General features: G+C 34.9%; 1 protein-coding gene across 7 annotated transcripts in view; it reads left to right on the top strand.

Annotated features, from left to right (window-relative positions):
* LOC106877885 (uncharacterized) overlaps positions 1-19,000 on the top strand; it is a 19,476-nt gene extending 476 nt beyond the window's left edge. The window contains exons 1-8 of one of the 7 annotated variants that reach the window (XM_014926929.3): positions 8,694-9,166; positions 10,304-10,369; positions 11,586-11,793; positions 13,250-13,354; positions 14,608-14,656; positions 16,008-16,087; positions 17,356-17,546; positions 18,673-19,000. In XM_014926929.3, coding sequence (XP_014782415.1) covers positions 11,607-11,793; positions 13,250-13,354; positions 14,608-14,656; positions 16,008-16,087; positions 17,356-17,546 — 612 coding nt within the window. In that variant the 5' untranslated portion in view covers positions 8,694-9,166; positions 10,304-10,369; positions 11,586-11,606 and the 3' untranslated portion in view covers positions 18,673-19,000. Of the gene's footprint in view, positions 1-8,675; positions 9,167-10,303; positions 10,370-10,455; positions 10,653-11,567; positions 11,794-13,249; positions 13,355-14,607; positions 14,657-16,007; positions 16,088-17,355; positions 17,547-18,672 lie in introns of those variants that run through there. The other 6 variants (XM_014926928.3, XM_014926927.3, XM_014926926.3 and 3 more) reach the window with 6 other exon arrangements.
* The last annotated feature ends 1,542 nt before the right edge of the window (positions 19,001-20,542 follow it).

Below are 20,542 nucleotides of genomic sequence, written 5' to 3'. Positions count from 1 at the left end.
ACACACATGTACAACAGGTTTCTTTCAGTTTCCTTCTACCAAATTCACTCACAAGGCTTTGGTTGGCCCAAGGCTATAGTAGAAAACACTTGCCCAAGGTGCCATGCAGTGGGGACTGAACCCGGAACCATGTAGTTGGTAAGCAAGCTACTTACCACACAGCCACTCCTGCACCTATATACATATATATATATATATATATATACATATATATATATATATATATATACATATATATATATATATATATACATATATATATATATATATATATATACATATATATATATATATATATACATATATATATATACATATATATATATATATATATACATATATATATATATATATATATATATATACATATATATATATATATATATATATATACATATATATATATACATATATATATATATATATATATACATATATATATATATATATATATATACATATATATATATATATATACATATATATATATACTTATATATATATATATATATACATATATATATATATATATATATATATATATATATACATATATATATATATATATATATATATATACATATATATATATATATATATACATATATATATATATATATATATATATATATATATATACATATATATATATATATATATACATATATATATATATATATATACATATATATATATACATATATATATATATATATATACATATATATATATATATATATACATATATATATATATATATATACATATATATATATACATATATATATATATATATATACATATATATATATATATATACATATATATATATATATATATACATATATATATATATACATATATATATATATATATATACATATATATATATATATATATGCATATATATATATATATTTACTAACTTGTGTGCACGAGTGTGTTTGTGAGAGCATGTAGGCATGTGTAATTTTATGTGTGTGTTTGTGATAAAACCATGAAGAGATTAAATGAAAACATTACTTACTTGGCTTTTTCTTCTGGTTCCAAATTATTGGATTCTTCCTCTTTGCAAATCAATTGTTCAATCATTTTGACAAAGTTAATGAAGAATTCTTTCACTTTCTATTATTTCCTTCAGTTTTCTATTTTTAAAAATTATTTTTTTTTGTTTTGTTTTGTTTCGTCTGTTTTACAGTCACTTGTTTCCTATTGCAGACGTTTTCTCTCTTTCTTTCTTTTTTTGGTGTTTTTTAGCAAGTTTGTTTCTCTGATCTACTTTCAAACTTTTAAAATAAATTCAAACTAACAAAAACAAATTACAGCCACATCTCACCTAAACATTAACATCATTATCATCATCATCAGCAACAACAACAACAGCAAAAGTGTTTTACACTAACACAATCTATTAACCATTCAGATCTTTGAATGATATTTATCACTATTGAGACAACATCAATAAACTTTTTTTTCCATTGAATATATATCTAATCTACTTTCTAAGTTTGTCCTCTTGTTTTACGTCTGACCTGAAACACGAAAATAAAAAGACTGCAATTAACCAACAATAAAAGTAATAAATAAATATATAAATTTATAAAATAAACCTCACCAAAAAAAGTCTATAAAAGGAAAAAAAAGTAGAAATAATCTGTTGTGTCTGCTAGTATACCAAGAGCAGATAATTCAATGGTGTAGGTTAGAAAACTAACAGCTGGTCTTTGTGTTTAAATATTTAAGTTGCCTTTCTCTTTATGTGTATGAAAATGCATAATAGTTTTATATGTATATGTATGTGTTATTAGTCATGCATCCATAAGGCTCTTCATAATGTTTATATGAATCTGTGGTTGAAATATCGAATGAGAACTGGGTCTTGGCTTTTGGGTGTGTATATATATACACAGGTACTTTCTTTTTGTTAACAACTGTTAAATTTTTAAATAAATGCATGTATTCATCAATAGCTGAGTGTAGAAATAACTACATTGACCTTATGTGTGTATAATATGTGTAGCTATGTTTTTAGATATTTGTAATAGGAGAAATATGTTAATCTTAGCTTTAAAATGTATGTTTATACAGGCAAGCTTATATATCCATGTCTACATTACACGCGCGCACACACACACACATACACACACACAAACAAACATTCATTCATATACATATACACACATACTTATACACATGTGCACACAAATATATATATATACATATATACATAATAAATATATAGGCAGACACTCACACACAGAAATATATATATATATACACACATCTGTGTGTGTATATATGCTTGTATGTGTGTGTGTGTAGTTTGTAAAATTGATGTATGTATGCTACAACATATGTAGATCAGTGGAGACACACACATATACACACATACTCAGTCGAGGCACACACAGGCTCACTCACACGCATACACATATACACACATATGCATACACACGAACATATGTGCTCATGTGTGTGTTTGTGTTGGTGTGTGTGTGTGTGTGTGTGTATGCTATTGTATGTATAAAGGTATAGCAGTGTATGTTATGTATATAATTGAATCTATTAATTAACTACTGTATGACATATAGATAAGTGGTCCTCCAGCTGTGTATTTAAATTTCTTTGTCTTCCAGTTAGTCACTCATAAATTTGTGTGTAGTATGTGTGTGTGAGTGTGTGCGCGTATGTGTGTATATACATAGATATATATATTTATGCATACACGCACACACACATATATATACATATATATGTATGTGTGTGTATATGTACGTGTATGTGTATATATATATATATGTGAGTGCAGGTGTATATGCATATATTACACGTATATGTTAGTGTGTTGTATGAATTTATGTGTATGCATGTGTAAGTATATTAGGTCTCTCTCTCTCTATGTATATATATATATATATATGTGTGTGTGTGTGTGTGTGTGTGTATGTGTGTATGTTTGTGTGTGTGTGTATCATCATCATCATCATCATCATCATTACTTAATGTCTGCCTTCCATGCTGGCGGCATGGGTGAGATAGTTTGACAAGAGCTGGCCAGGCAGAAACCTGCATCAGACTTTTGTGACTGTTTTGGAAGGATTTTTACATTTGGATGCCCTTCCTAGCACCAACCACTCAGCATAGTGGACTTAGTGCTTTTTACATGGCACAAGTACAGGTGAGGCCATTTTGGCAAGGTTTTTAAAGCTGGATGCCCTTCTGAACACCAACCACTTTACAGTGTGGACTGGATGCTTTTTAAGTGACACCTGCACTGACAGGATCATGAAGACAAAAAAAAAAATCTCTTATATAATTTAAAACCAAAATTAAAAATTCTGCAACAACTTTCTTGATAACCTAATATATCTATATATGTAAATATATATATATATATATGTGTGTGTGTGTGTGTGTGTGTGTGTGTGTGTGTGTACATAAAGCTAATTTTTTTGTTTGTGGTATTTTCATATATTGCTGTCTCATGTCTTTTTCTTTTACAATTGTTTTACATGAACAGTTTAACAAAGCAACATCTACAACAACAACAACAACAAATAAATAAATAAGATTGTAAAAAAAAAAAGTAATAGCAGCTGTTTCTTAGTGTCTGGCACTGCAAAGATCTGACATCAGCTGACCAACATCCATCAACAATGCCACTTGTCTTTTGTGAAATGTTTTACAGCATTAATTGCAGCTTCTTGACATCTGATGCCTGTTACATCTCTCATTATGCTTCACCTCAAATGAAATTATAATGATCGAAAAGGAAACGGGATGTGAAATGCAATGGTAATCAGGAGTTTATAATTAGTGGTGATGCTAATTAATAAGGAGGAAAGAATTAGAGGGATTTTCTTGAGAACAACTCAAGGAACATCTTAAGAAATAAGTTAACTTATAAAGATTTATCTCTCTCTCTTACTTTTGTCTCATTCACTCTCTTTCCCTCCCTCTCTCTCTCTCTTTCTTGTCATTGTCACTTTTGTTCCGGTTTCCTCTCTCTCTCTCCCCCTTTTTTCCTTTCTACAATCCCTTTTGATCGACACCCCCCGCTACTTTTTCCCCCTTCCCCCTCCCAAAAAGAAAACCTCTACATTGTATTTGTCCCATCTTTGTTGAGCCCTGTGTGGCTAATAAAAGAAATATATCTACCTATCTATCTATCTATCCATCTGTCTGCCCATCTATCTGTCCTTCCATCTGTCTGTCTATCTATCTATCTATCTATCTATCTATCTATCTATCTATCTATCTATCTATCTATCTATCTGTCTGTCTGTCTATCTTTCTGTCTATTAACCAGTCTGTCTATTTATCTGTCTATCTATTTGTCAGTTTCCTTTCATTTTCCCCCTCCTTTTCTTTCACATTTACATGTCTGCCTCACCGTATGACATTTTTATCTAGCTTTGTCTATTACATTTCACAACCTCCACATCTCCCTATCACCTTCCTCATTATATTTGTGCATTTTTGAATGTGTGTGTGTGTGTGTATACATGTATATATATATGTATATATGTGTGTGTGCATATATATACATACATACATACATATATACACACATATACACATACATATATATGTATATATGTGAATGTGTGTATGTATATATATATCATCATCATCATCATCGTTTAACGTCCGCTTTCCATGCTAGCATGGGTTGGACGATTTGACTGAGGACTGGTGAAACCGGATGGCAACACCAGGCTCCAGTCTAATTTGGCAGAGTTTCTACAGCTGGATGCCCTTCCTAACGCCAACCACTCAGAGAGTGTAGTGGGTGCTTTTACGTGTCACCCGCACGAAAACGGCCATGCTCGAAATGGTGTCTTTTATGTGCCACCCGCACAAGCCAGTCCAGGGGCACTTGCAACGATCTCGCTCGAAAATCCTACAGGAGCCAGTCAGGCGGTACTGGCAACGGCCACACTCAAAATGGTGCATCTCATGTGCCACCCGCACAAGAACCAGTCCAGGGGCACTGGCAACGATCTTACTTGGCTTGCCGGGTCTTCTCACGCACAGCACATTTCCAAAGGTCTCGGTCAGTAGTCATCGCCTCGGTGAGGCCCAATGTACGAAGGTCTTGCCTATACAGACACCCACACACCCACATATATACACATGTACATATGTATGCATATATATACATATATGCATTTATATATGCTTGTGTGTGTGTGTGTGTATATATATATATATATATATATATATATATATATATATATATACATATATACATATATATATATGTATACACACACACGTGTGTGTGTGTATATTTGTGTATATCAGAGAGATTGTGTATGTGTGAGTGCCTATGTTCCTGAGCATGCATGTGAGTGAGTGAGTGTATTGATTGTCTTTCAATGATCAGTGCAGCGTTTTGCACCTGTTGCAATCTAAACTATGTCACTTCTTTCACTAATTGCAACTGTTAAGAGATGACTCTTTCAAGACTGTCCTAAGATATAAGTCTTCAATTATTATTGCAGTCTGTTACTAGCTTCTGTTGTTAGCAATAAAAATGTCTAGACATTTCAAGAGCTGCTTTTTATAATGACATTAAAGTGGACAGTCTCAAACATAGCCACTATGTTGCAGAAAGCAATTTGTTTTGCAACTTTATGACTGCAGGTTCAATCCCAGTGCATGGTACATTGCAAGGAAACGTCACACATATACATATTGTTGCTTAGCTATATATATATATATATTTATATGACATTCATCCATCCATCTATCCATCCATCCATCCATACATACATACATATACATATATATATATATGTTCTGAGTTCAAATTCTGCTGAGGTCGACTTTGCCTTTCATCCTTTCAGGGTCAATAAATTAAATACCAGCTGCATACTGGGGCCGATCTAATCGACTAGCCCTCTCTCCAATAAATTTTGGGTCTCGTGCCTAGAATAAAAAAGTAGAAAAGTATATGTGTCTGTGTGTATGTATGTATATACACACACTCATTCCTAGAGCTCCTACAATCACTGGAACTGTAGTCACCTTGAGATGCCACATCTTTCCAATTTCTATTAGCAAGTCTTTATATTTACTGATCTTGTCAAATTCTTTCACCGCTACATTGTGATCGCAAGGAATACTCATGTCAATTAATAAACATATTTTTTTTGTCTGATCTTTTATAATAATATCTGGTTTATTAGCTTTTATAGTTTTGTCGGAATGGCCTTGTCAATGGTGGCTATCTGGCTAGATGTAACAACCAGTTGGATTATTAAAAAATAACTAACAGCAACAGAAGCAGTATTAATTGTAGTTATTAACGTACAGCGAGATGCAGGTATGGCTAGGCACAAATGTGGCCTCATAGTAAGAAGTTTGTTTCCCAATCACATGGCTCCAAGTTCAGTCTTACAGTGCGTCAGCTTGGACAAGTGTCCTATAATTTAGCCCACGGCTGATCAAAAGCTAATGAGTGGAACTGGCAGGAGGAAACTGGAAGAAGCCCATTATATATATATATATATATATATATATATATATATATAAAAACGTTAATACATTTTATTCTTATTTTAGATACGCCTTTTCTGCATTAATTTTACTTAATTTTTTGATTATATAGCTTTGCCACATATTTTTTTTACCTTGTAATCTTCTGTTTTGGTCTATTAGGCTCCAATACTGTAAAAACGACAATTACTACTTCATATCTCAAATATATTTTCTATTTTACATTTACTTTTTGATGTTCCATGTTTTCTGGCGGAGAAGACAGTTTTCTATGAAGGTAAAGCGAAATATTATTAATCAAAATAAATTTCATAAACGAAACCAGCAGCGATCAAGGGAAGCAACTAAAGCAGGATTAAGAGTAGCCTCCCTTGCTAATAGCCATTTTCTTGCAAATTAAAGCAGGTATTATATATCAACTTTTTTACCACATACTTCTGTGTATTTTTTTAGTCGCTGCCATGTTTTTCACCCCCCACAAGGTGCTGATTTGGGGGTAATCTTCAAGTTTAGTGGGATAAAAAAAAGTAAATAAAAATATTCAAGGGAAATAACTGAACGACTTACCATTATAATCCGTTTTCTTTTAGCTGTTTATAAATAAATCACACACGTGCTTTTTTTTTTTTTTTTCTAAAACAGCATGAGACGGAATTTTTTCTTATAAAAGTTTAAAATGTTTTTTTTCTTTTTACAAAACGGAAACGAGATGTTTTGCAGAAGTACCCGACGGAACGGAGTCAAAAACAACAGGCAGAAAAGAATCTAAAACAACATGCGACGGAATTTTTTCTAAAAAAGTTTAAAATGTTTTTTTCTTTTTCCAAAACGGAAACGAAATGGTTTGCAGAAGTACCCGATGGAACGGAGTCAAAAACAACAGGCAGAAAAGAAACAATTGTGCATGGAGAGAACTTTGTCGATGGAAATGATAATGAAATTCAACAGATAAATTTCTAGGACTGCATGCTGATCTCAATGAGATCGTGTTCATTAAAAATAGATATTTATTAATGAAATTTTCTACATCTGGAGCATAACTGTAGAAAATTTCATTAAAATATATTTATTTTCAATGAACACGACCTCGCCGAGTGAGGGTCACCATGCAGTTCTAGAAATTCACCTACTCAACATTATACACTTCAGAAATGGCAACCAAAAAATAAACAAATGTTTTTTTCTTTTGGGGTTGAATTCCGCCATAGAAATTCATATAGATAAGATGAGATTGAGGATTTCGTTTTCAGCAACAATAAGATGTTGTGCAGCCGGTCTTCCATGAGGCATTTTCGATTTCTCATAAGAAACTATGATATTCAATGACGTGTGTGATTTTTATATAAAGAGTTAACGTCAATAAAATCACGTGTGTGATTTATTTATAAACATAGTACGACGGAGAATACTGGTAAGACGTTCAGTTACTTCCCTTGAATATTTTTTTTTACCCTCCTAAACCTGAAGATTACCCTGATTTGGTTCACACATTTTGAAATAAAGTTCTGTAATTGCATGTTGTTCTTTTCGTTCCATTTTTTGCTTTTTGAGGTTCCATGTTTTCTGCATTAGCATAGCTGGGGCGGCAGGGGCGGTCCACCACGGGCGGCACTTTTAAAGGGCACTTTTGGGTCTGCTGTAAGCAATATGTGTTTTTTGTGGAGTCTGGGGGCGGCAAACGGAAGGGTCGCCCGCACACATTCTAGCTACGCTAGTGGTTTTCTGGACATTAATATAATAATAACGTAATAATAATATATTATTATTATTATTATTATTATTATTATTATTATTATCATTATTATTATTATTATTACTATTTTATTTGTAACTCATAAAATCATCCTCTCACATACATAACTAAATTTTACATCTCTGATACGCGATCTTTCGCTTAACGAATATATGCGTGGTGAATTGAAAACGAAAGAAAACGAAGCCGGGAATAATAATCTTTTCTACTCTAGGCACAAGGCCCGAAATTTTTTTGGGGGGTGGGGTGGGGCGAGGGGACCTGTCGAGGATGAAAAGCAAAGTAGACCTCAGCGGAATTTGAACTCAGAACGTATTGTCAGACGAAGTACCGCTAAGCATGTCACCCGGCATGCTAACGTTTCTTATTTCTTTATTGCCCACAAGGGGCTAAACATAGAGGGGACAAACAAGGACAGACAAACGGACTATGTCGATTACATCGAATCTCAGTGCATAACTGGTACTTAATTTATCGACCCCGAAAGGATGAAAGGCAAAGCCGACCTCGGCGGAATTTGAACTCAGAACATAACAGCAGACGAAATACCACCAAGCATTTCGCCCGGCGTGCTACCGATTCTGCCGGTAAAATTGAAAGTGGGGAAGCCATCGCGTTGAGAGTTATCTTTGAAGATGATATTAATGTCGTTCTTTAACCCCAGGTCAGCCTTCATCAAGCAGGCCTATAATCAAAAGCACTGCAAACGTGACCACCCCCGTTCTTTCTCTCATATGTAGGTAACTCTGGAACATATTATCATCATATTATCCAACTGGTCCTTTTCTAAAACAGCAGGACGTGTTTTGAGAGGATTTGGCCGCTATTTCTAGAGGTTGAGTGACCACGTAGAGGCTATCTCTTTGGCACGTGCAAATGTTTTTGTATACAAACAAGGATTATTTCGTCGTAAGCAGCATTTTCTTTCTTGCTTTCGTTCTTCTTTTTGATATATTTTAAGATAATTTCTAAATATCTTTCTTGAAAATTCGTCTTTTAAGATATATATATGCTAAATAATGTCCGTTTATAGCTCTGAAAACTTATAATAAATATACATATTAACTGCCAGATGTTTCTTTCTAACTGCTTTTCAAGCATAAATTTTAAAAGTTCATTTATTACTGTTTAATTCAGTCTTGGAGCATAAACTCTTAAGTAATAGGAAACTGATAATGTTAAATTTTTACAAAATAACAGAGAAAATCGAAATAAAATAAGCAGTTTTATTATGAAAAGACGAGCGTTTTGCAAACTATGATTCGCCTTTTCAAGAAGCGAATTTTATGTAAATTTAAATCAAATAATAAACCTTCTATTTATCTATTTGTTAATTTTGCAAAGATATTTACGGTTCATCTATCTGTCTATTTATATATATGTCTGTCTGTCTATCGATCGATCTCCCAATCTATCTGCAAGCTGTCTGTCTATCGATCGATCGATCTGTCAGTCTGTCTGTTTGACTATCGCTCGCTCGCTCGATCTGTCTGTCGATCGATGGCTCTGTTTATCTGTCTATCTATTTATCGATCAGTCGATTGATTTGTCTGTCTGCCTGCCAAGTCTGTCCATCTGTCTGTCGCTGTCTGCCTGTATCTGTCTATCTATCTGTCTCTGTCTCTCTCTCCCCCCCTCTCTCTCTCTCTCTCTCTCTCTCTCAAAGAGTACCCGATACCACTGTAGAGATAAGTTATTTTTATTTATGTCCGAGTGAGTCTCTAACTACTCTGAGTTTCACCTGTAATAATCTGTCTGAAGACCTTGTGCACCGACAGGCCAACTGACTCGACCAAAATAAAATATAAATATTACGAATCTCTACTATAATATCAAGTACTTTTTTAACAACAGTCAACACTAAATGAGTATATGTATGTTTGTATGTATGTATGCATGTATGTATGTGCGTGTGTGCGTGCGCGCGTGCGTGTGTGTGTGCGCGCGTGCGTGTGTGTGTGTGAGAAAGAGAGAGAGAGAGAGAGAGTTCTGTATTAATTCACTATAAATGTTCTCCTTTATCTGGACTTTTGATTGAACATTCAGATCTACTGGGTAGCTGACCTCTGCAATAGTGCATGACTTTTGTTCCCTGACACTGAACAATATCAGGTTTGTTATGTTTGCACTGAATTGATGTTTTTTTTTGGGGGGGGGGGGGTTCCACTAGTATTCTTTGTTTTTGAAGGTGTGAATACCCGCTGGTTCTGACATGCCTTTGATGAATATGTTGGGGCAGTCTTTCCTGTGGATAGCATTGTAAATGTTCTTTGTAACTGTATTATTCCTCAGGGGTAGCTATATTTTATAAACATTTTGCGACAGCTGCTGATGATGTGACTGATATCTTCCACTTTGGTATAGCAGAGCCAACATTTTTTATCACAACATGGAGGTTTGGCAACATCTTTATCCCTCTTGTTTATCAGGTATTTAGTAACTATCTCCTGTTCCTGGCTAGCAAAGGTATATCCTTTGAGGTGAGATGTAATGTATCTGTTGCAGGTCCAGGAGAGGCTACTCTTCTTGTCAACACCGTTGTTGCCCTCTAGCTTACAGGATGTGTACCCATGCATTGCTTTTTGCTGGTGTGATGCCTACTTCTCTTCTAAGCTTCTGTTTAGGTAGGCCAGCTCAGTCTCCTTTGGGTTGCATGTATTCTCAGAGTACCTGCACAGTGGTTCTTCAACTCTGAAGATGGTTGCTGCTCTCACTTTTGAGCATGCCTGGAATGTACTCAATTCTTTCTCTACTGTTCAACAGGTGTTATCTGAGTGACACAATGCGGTGTTTAAAGGCTGTTTGGATAACCTTGTACCTCTACTGCCATCACTTTATCTCACATAAATCCTATTGGTGTCACTGTTAATGTGGAAGTTACCACGAGTGGGCAGTACTTCTCTGGTTTTGATGTCCAGGCTATGTATCTTATCTAGTGTCCAGTCTACTATCCCAAATGTTGGTAATTAGTACTGGTACAGCTAAGGCCTTGTTAAATGCAGACAGCTCTGAGTTTCATATTTTCCAGAGTCTACTTTTGTTATTCTGGCCTAGTCACAGCACTAATATATACAACATTCCCATCAATTTCGAGGTACTTGTAGTGGAGATAGGGGAGATAAACAAGCTGCTGATGTACATGTTCTCTGCATGGTCGACAGGCTTTCCTCAGTTGACTAGCATTTATCTAGCCCTAACTCCATTCTTATATCTTATGATTATGTCTGGCCACAGGGGAAATATTACCTTCTTTTGAAACAGGTGAGGACATTTGTTTTTGTTTTTTGTTTTTTTTCTTCTTTATTTGCAGACATTGGTTATGTTTCAGCGTGAAGACAGTTGCATTAACATGAAGAAAATACTATTTACCACAGTCTTTGCTGCTCTAGTTCTCATTCTGCCTACTACTGTGATATTCGCTGTTGGTTTTTCCTATAACTGTGACATTGAGGTCGAGTGTTCTGAGTGTCCTCCAGTGGGAAGCTGCTTAAGAACAATACAATGTGGTTGCTGTAAAATTTGTGTTCAACTTTTGAGTAAGTATTACTAATTAACCCATTATCATTCGGATTACTCTATTAAATGTAATGCTTATTTAGTCACATTGTTTGGAATTAATCATGAATTAATTTGTAGCATTGAGATTTTGATGATGTGATTGTTTATTTTTAGTATGACATTGTGGTATAGGTGTATGGGTTTAGATCTGAGCTGTTTGACTATAAAATAAGTAGATTATTTTGGCTGGATATGGCTAGTCTAAATACTACAGGGTTAAATTGCATCGTATATTGACTTTTGCACTGGAATTTCTACATAAAGGGTAAAAACTGCCTTTGGTCATGAATGACCATTGGATTACACCTAGAAAGTTCCCCTCAAGTCCAGGCAAAGTTGTTGCCCATGCAACAACACACAGCCTGGTCTGGTAATCGAACTCACTACCTCATGATTGTGAGCCTGATGCTCTAACCACTGAGCTACGTGCCTTCACTTTGTACATATGCTCCAAGTAATTACTAGAGTTTGTACATGTATTTCAACAAACAGTGCAAAATAGGAATACAGGTATGGCTGTGTGGTAAGAAGCTTGCTTCCCAACCAAATGGTTCCAGGTTCAGTTTCACTGTGTGGCATCTTGGGAAAGCGTTTTCTACTATAGCTTCAGCTTTGTGACTGGATTTGCATGCGCATGTGTGTGTGTTTGTTCCCTTTACCACTGCTTGACAACTGGTGTTGGTGTGTTTACTTCCCAATAACTTAGTGTTTCAGCAAAAAGAGACTAATAGAATAAGTACTAGGCTTAATAACAATAATAATAATAAATAAATAAGTGTTGGGATCGATTTCTTCCACTCCAGCGTGGCTGCAGTCAAATGACTGAAGCAAACAAAATATAAAAGATATTTCTGTGAAACTTATAATACATGTACTCCAGATAACAATTGAGTTTATGGTTAGCTTCACTCTAGTCAAGTTTGGATTTTACAGTCATACCTTAGATGGAACTTAAGTTGCTATGCTGATGATGGAAACGGAAGTCAGATTAAATAAGATGACTTGAAACATGAAATATGATGAGTGTCAATCTAAATGGTTATTTTGAAATAACCATTTACTCAATACTTGCTTAGTTTTGTAACCAGAATTTGGAAGAACCTTTGTTTCAAAAAAGTTATGTCCAAGTCGCAAAAGCAAAGATTGAAAGGTATACTGTCATTTCCTTTAATTTCTCGATAGAAGCAAATGGTAAATAACACTTACTGACCAAAGAAAATTTTGTTATACAGTGTAATTAAGTGCCCTCAGATACCCCTCAAATTAATATAAGATACACAGAACAAAAACAATGATAAAGATAGATTTCTCATATTTCTCTGTCAGTTATTTCTCTTCACAAAAAACCAAAATTTTTTTCCTTTTGGAACCTTGTAAGTAGATGAAATGGTTTAATTTCTTGTACTGATGTAAGTTTTGATATATTCATTCCAGAGAAAAATGCTGTTTGTAGCTCTTCATTCAACATGGTTTTGCAATCACCCGCAGAATGTGCTCCAGGACTTGTGTGTAATCCATATAGCAAAACATGTACAAGTGGTATGTTTTGGAGACTTGACTCTCTTCATAGTTGGTTTCAATCATTGGACTGCGACCGTGTGGGAGAATTTCCTTGATTAGATCAACCCCTGTAATTATTTCATCAACATCTACTTATTCTATTAATTTCAGAAGGATGTATGGTAATGTGCACGTGAGTAGTACTTGAATTCAAAATGTAAAGGAATGTAACCACTAGACAACACTGAGTTTTGCCTAGTGCTCTGCCAGTTCTGCCATCCGTTTGATATTGTATAATTTACTTCAATTCCTTGGTCACCATTTTGAAATTACAAGATATATATATTGAAATTGTAGCTTGCAAGAGTTTAGAAATTCAAAACGAGAACATAGACAAATGTGAAAGCAAATTTGAATAGGAAAAATTAGATAACTTAGCAGTTCAACATAAGAGAATGATAGATTTAGTACAGGGATTGATTCATACAACAAAACCCTTCAAGACAGTGCCCCAGAAAGGCTGCAGTACAATGACTGAAACAAGTAAAAGATAAAAGATATATAGATACACAGATAGATTGTCTATGTATCAGTGTCCACAAATTTGGTTTAAGCATGTAGTTGACCAATGAGTACACATTATTGACAAAGCATAGTGAGGCAGAAATTCATCTAGTGTTCTTGCTTGTTGCTGTGGGCGAGATTTTTGATTGCCTCTGATATATATATATATATATATAAACTCAGCACATCCATAAGAGATTTTATTTCCAGATGAATACTGCAGTAAATTTACCTTTCACAATATATTTACATTGCATTTCATACATAGATGGATGAGTGTATGTGTGTGTGTGTATTTACACACACACACTCACACACATTATCATCATCATTTAATATCCATTTTTTCCATAATGACATGAGTTGGATGGTTTGATAGGGGCTGGCAAGCCAGAGGACTATGCCAGGCTCCAATGCCTGCTTTTGTATGGTTTCTATGGCTTGGTGCCCTTCCTAATGCCAGCCACTTCACAGAGTGTGCTGGGTGCTTTTTACATGGCACCAGCACTGTATATATATCATCAACATCACCATCATAAATATACCACACATGACAAACAATGCAATATACTCAGGTGCTAGGTAGATCGCAAGTGTTGGGTCCATGAATTGCCCCTAATATTTCAACCAACTCCATGCATGTCTACTCTGTTAAGGGTAACCTGTTTTACTATTATTTTACCACCTTTTGACTATTTTATTATTAATTTATTCATTTTTATTTTCAGATCACTCTTACCTCAAGCAGTTAAAAAACATTGCATGCCAAGGCCGTGTGTAAGTAACATTAAATAAACACATGTATCTTTTACTTGTTTCAGTTCGTTGAACTCGACTGCAGCCATGTTGTTGCACTGACATGAAGGCTTTAATGTTTTTTTTTAACAAGTTGACCCCAGTATTTGTCTTTTTAATAAGTCTGGCACTTATATCGATCTTTTTTACCGAGCTGCTAAGTTACGAGGGAATAGTCAAACCAACACAGCCAGTCAAGTGATGGTGGGAACAAACACAAAGACATGTACAAATCTACATATGCATGCATACATACATACATGTGTGGTGTGTCCCCTCTCTGTCTTTTCCATCACTACTACTACCTTCTCGGTTTTCCTCCACTTATTTCTTCTTTTGTTATCTATGTTTTTGTCTATGCTACCCCCAGGCAGTGTTGTCTTAAGGCATTAGTACATCGGGCAGTGTACATATCTAGAGGCCAAGCTGTACTCTATGTCTGCTGTGGCTTACTATCAAAAATATAAGTACTATAGGGCTCAGTACAATGATTTTATCCAGGGGTGGAGTTGTGGGGCTATAATGCTGCTAAGGTGGCCCTGCTCCCTGGCTCCTTACTAACCACAACATTCAGACTGTCTTCATTAGAATATTAAACCCTCTGAAATTCCGTCCCTGTTCAGGTCTTTCCCTATATCATTGACTTGAACATAAACAGTATCAATCAGTCTGTTCTCATAAAGTCTGTGAAGGTTATGATATTTGTTCTTACCTCCAGACCTAGCAACACAATCTATTGTTTCAAATTTTGGTTCCTGGCCCCAGCAATTTCAAAGGATGGGCAAGTTGATTACATTGCGCCCCCCCCCCCCCCCCCCATTCTCATCTAGTAATTATTTTATCAATCTCAAAAGGATTGTCCTCAACAGAATTTGCACTCAGAACATGGAGAGCTGGAAGAAATGTCACAAAGCATTTTGTCTGAAGTGCTAATAATGATAATAATAATAATAATAATAATAGAATAAGTACTAGGCTTACAAAGAATAAGTCCTGAGAGTGATTTCTTTGACTAAAAAGGCAGTGCTCCAGCATGGCCACAATTAAATGACTGAAACATGTAAAAGAATAAAAAAAGAATACATACACACGCACAGAGTTTTTTTCAGTTTCTATCTACCAAATCTACTCAAAAGGCTTTGGTTAACCTGGGCTACAGTGGACGACATCTGTCCAAGGTGCTACACAGGGGGACTGAACTCAGAACCATTTGGCTGAGAAGCAAACTTTTTACCACACAGTCATGCTTGCACCTATAAAAAAATTTTGAGGCAAATATTTCATCTAATTATCCAAAGGAGGAGGTGCTCATCACTTCTTTCTTTCTTTCTAGATGCCAATGCAGCTTCAATGGAAAAATACTTAAAGAGTATGAATATCTACGTTCGTCTCAAGTTACTCCCAATTCTTGCAGTAAGTAATCTTGTTTTTCTTCTTCTTCTTGTTCTTCCTTCCACCACCTGCTCCATCCCAGTTTTCTCTTAAGCTGAGATTGTTTATAAGGTCAGTCTTGCTTTACCCACTGTTCCTATGAAGCACAACTGATGGACTTAGATAAGAATCAAGACTTCAAAGTGGTGGTTCTCAACCTGGGTCCATATGAGATTTTTGGGAGTCCACGCAGCAAAATAATAAATTGAAGATCAACTAAAGTATTTTAAAGGTCCCTGAAAAAAATTTGCTTTAGGTGTATGTATTGGTATGTATTGCAAGAAAGGGCTAGGTTTCTTCCTCTAACATTTTGCATAGTTCAACCTACACAAGTTAATATGTGAAAAACAAAATCGGAATTATGAAAGGAGTTTCTATAAAACTAGATTTTAAGCATTGAATGGCTATTGGGGTCCACCAGAATAAAATTGTAATCAAAGGGGTCCATAGATAAAAAAATGGGTGAAAACCTTTGCTTTAAAGGGTTAAAGTAGAAATGTTGTCTGCTTAAAGTTCACTGCAAAATTTATCTGGAAATATGCCTGTATATGTCTATTTAGATATTTTGAAGATCTTCAGTTTTTGTATGTTGTAAAGTTAAAATGAGGTTGTTAGATATTGAGCAGGACCTGCTGGAAGTCTTAACTAAAGTAAGATCTTCTGAACATGTTAGGTACAATGGTTGGGGGTCTATAAAGATATTTGTTGTTGCTGTTTAGCAGTTCAGAGAGTTGTTGGTCTATATCTCTTTATAGCAATGGTTGACTGTATAAATAAGCATTACATTCAATAAAACGATCCGAATGCCAAAGGGTTAAAGCAAAAAACATGTAACTCTGTTTATGAACTATTTCCTTCAATAAATACTAATTGCTTGATGAGTTAACTGTTTCAAATGCATTGAAGAGACAATGGTTTCCTATTTAGACACAAGGCCAGCAATCTTGAGGAAAGAATTAGTTAATAACATTTACCCCTGGTACTTTGTTTTATGGAGCCGGAAAGGATGAAAGGCAAAGGTGACCAGGATAGGATTTGAACTTAAAATATAAACAGTTGGAAGAAATACTGCAAAGTATTTTCTCAGACATTTTAAATAGATTTGGTAAAATGTAGGGTCTCTGCTGAAAAGGGAGCAGTTCTGTTTTTGAAAGCTTTAACATGTCTGTGTAAGAGAAACAGATTGTATTTTAGATTTTAAATTTGTACATTTATACTACTTAACAATATTCTGTTTCTCCACTTTACAGAGTGTGCTGCAAAAAAGGCTAAATATCGTGTATTAAAATTAAATGACAAAACGTTCAATTGCACCAGAAATGGCAGCTTTGAGAAGGTTCAATGTGTTGGTTCAATTTGTTTTTGTGTTAATGAAGACGGGAAAAAACTAAAAGAACAGGGTACATTTAAAATGAGTAACTTCAAAAAAAGCCCCTGTTAGGTTTGTATTTTCATCAACTGTACCTTTCATTTGCTTCATTATTGTACAGTATATATTTTACATGTGGAGGTGCATGGCTTAGTGGTTAGGGTGTCAGCATCATGATCGTAAGATTGTGGTTTCGATTCCTAGACCGGGCGTCGCGTTGTGTTATTTAGCAAAACACTTCATTTCACATTGCTCCAGTCCACTCAGCTGGAAAAAATGAGTAACGCTACGATGGACTGGCATCCCGTCCAGCTGGGGAACACATACGCCACAGAAACCGGGACACCGGGCCCATGAGCCTGGCTAGGCTTTAAAAAAGGGCGCATTTATTTATTATTTTATATATTTTACATAGAGGACAGTACACTAAATTTCCACTAGTTTGGGATAAATTTGATGTCTCCCTTTTTTTATGTCTCCTTTTCCCATGTCTCCTTTTTTCAGAAACAGCTTGGCTTGATGCATTAGTGAACAATCAATGGCATTGAAGCACATAAAGTTGTAATTGAAAAAAGAGTTAACTGACATGAAAGATTGGAAGTCATCTGAATGTTGGAAAAAAGTTACCTTCATCCTGATGCTTTGTGCTGCGTATTAAAATGCCAACATCATGGCTGCTACTCGTTGCTCTGTGAACACTGTAAAAGCTGAAAGACATGACATGGACAGCTGCAATGGAGACTAGGAAAGCTGTGGCCAGCAGGAAGGGACACAGCAGGCATGTGTCTCCAGTGAGGGTGATGTCATGCCACCCTGCATCTTTGAACAAAGCAATAGGCTCTATTCAGATGGTTATGTGAAGCTGCTGGACATTGTAGTCAATCCCTGGTTGGAAAGGATTACTGCTGAGAGACCATATAAGTGGCAGCAGGATTCAGCTCCTTGCTATACATCCTGAAAGAGTCAGAAGTTGTTGTTGGAGAATTTCTATAGCTTCACCAACCCCAATTTCTGGCCTTCTAATCCCTGCTTATTGTAATCCCATGGATTACTGTGTGTAGAGTGCAGTTGAAAAATCGATAATCGATGAGCATGACAAAGATGATGATGCTAATGATGATGATGACAATGATGTTGATTTTTTAATTTTGTTTATCTCCAAAACTGTTTATATGATTTTTTTTTTTGTTTATTTCAGGTTGTATTTCTCAACATAATTTCGATGTTTCCAACTTCATGTGTTTAATACACTCAATACAACGACTTCTAGTTATTGTATAAAAAATTATATCAAATGTTGGTGTGATGAGGTTGATGATAGTGAAGCTCTACCAGTAAAAGACCAAATATCAGTTGAAAATGGCCGTTTTCCTACTCATGTTATTTCAACATAGTTGAAAATATTTTCTTTATTAATGAAGACAGTCAACATTCATTACATAGCTGTTACACATTTAAATTATTAGCACCCGATTTCTTAACGCATTAACCAAATTTATTTGATAATAAACCATTTCAAAATGTAAGAGCAATCTTTATCTAAAGCCTTATTTTAATATTGGTTTCAAATTTTGGCACAAGGCTAGCAGATTTGGGGAAGAAGGTAAGTGAATTAAAATTACTGACTTTGTACCAAAATTTGAAACTAATATCAAAATAAGGTAAGGTGGCAAGGTAGCAGAATCATTAGCAGTATAGGCATGGCTGTATCATTCATTTTGCTTCCCGATCAAATGGTTTCAGGTTCAATTCCAATTGCATGGTATTTGGGCAAGTGTTTTCTACTATAGCCTCAAACTGACCCAAGCCTTGTAAGTAGATTTGATAGGTGGAAACTAAAAGAAGCTCATCGTGTGAGTGTATTTATTTATTTATGTATGTATGTATGTGTATATGTATGTATGTCCTTCTTGCAGTTGCTGATCTGCAACAGTTGAAACAAAACAATAGCATGAATCCCTCCAATGCCACTGTGAGTGCTATATCATTTGCTTGATGTGGAAAATCTTCCACCAGCATTGCTCAAATGACGTTGGCATCAACTTTAAAATTCCCCCCAAGGCTTAGTACCCTTACCATCTGTCTTCTACAAAAGTTGTGTGAGTGTCACATCTCAACGCTAAAAACTATTTCAATTCAACTAGCCCTACTCTCTTTAAAATTATGCTAAGACACATAAAAGAAGAAAATGCTTTCATAATATTCATACAGCTTTTAGCTGAATTTCTCCATCAAATTCCAAATAAACCACCTACACCTGGATATATTTCTGTAAAACACATAATTCGAATGGGCTATGACGACCAAAATATAGCTGTAACATGAAACATGATTAAACGTTTTCTTCAGGTGATGTATTAAGTTAGTCATTGCCTGGGCCAATTTTGATCAAATCCTACCTAAGTATCTAAATATCAGAGAACTTGTTAAAGTCATGTACAGTGCTCCTGCCTTCAGAATCAGCAAGTTAAAAGAAAAAAAGAAAAGTAAATTTTTATTTCAAATTAAGTAATTCCTTCCATCCAGATCATCAATATTATGTTCTTTTTTATTCTAATTGGGCCTGAATGGTTACTGTCAAAAGAGTCAGTTGTTTCCTCAATCTTTTTTTTTTCTTTTACTTGTTTCATTCATTAGACTGTGGCCATCCTGGGGCACCACATTGAAAGGTTTAGTTGAAGAAATTGACTCCAATGCTTATTCTTTAAAGCCTCGTTTAAACTCATTCTATTTGGTTTATGGATGTTAACAAAACACTTTTGATTATAGGTTTGTTTGATCTAGGTTGATCTGGTGTTGAACAATAACAAACTAGGAAAATTCTTGAATGAAGAAGAAGAAAAATTCTTCAAACATTTAAAAACTAGTTATTGTTGATTAATCACCCCAAAGATGGCTCTAATCTAGCAGATTTATGATGAAAGGCAATCTAACCATGGCCATTTCACCATTATAAGAAAGTGCATCTTTGGCTACACTGTTTAGTGATAGTAAGATATGAAGATTTGGCTGCTATTTCTAGCAGGTTAATCCACTACAGATATGCTTTCTTGTTACTTCTAGTTTGT

This window comes from Octopus bimaculoides, chromosome 16 (assembly GCF_046866305.1).
Source record: "Octopus bimaculoides isolate indiv1 chromosome 16, ASM4686630v1, whole genome shotgun sequence".
NCBI lineage: Eukaryota > Metazoa > Mollusca > Cephalopoda > Octopoda > Octopodidae > Octopus > Octopus bimaculoides.
The sequence above is the reverse complement of the archived record's forward strand: the minus strand, read 5'-3'. Positions and strand labels throughout refer to the sequence as shown.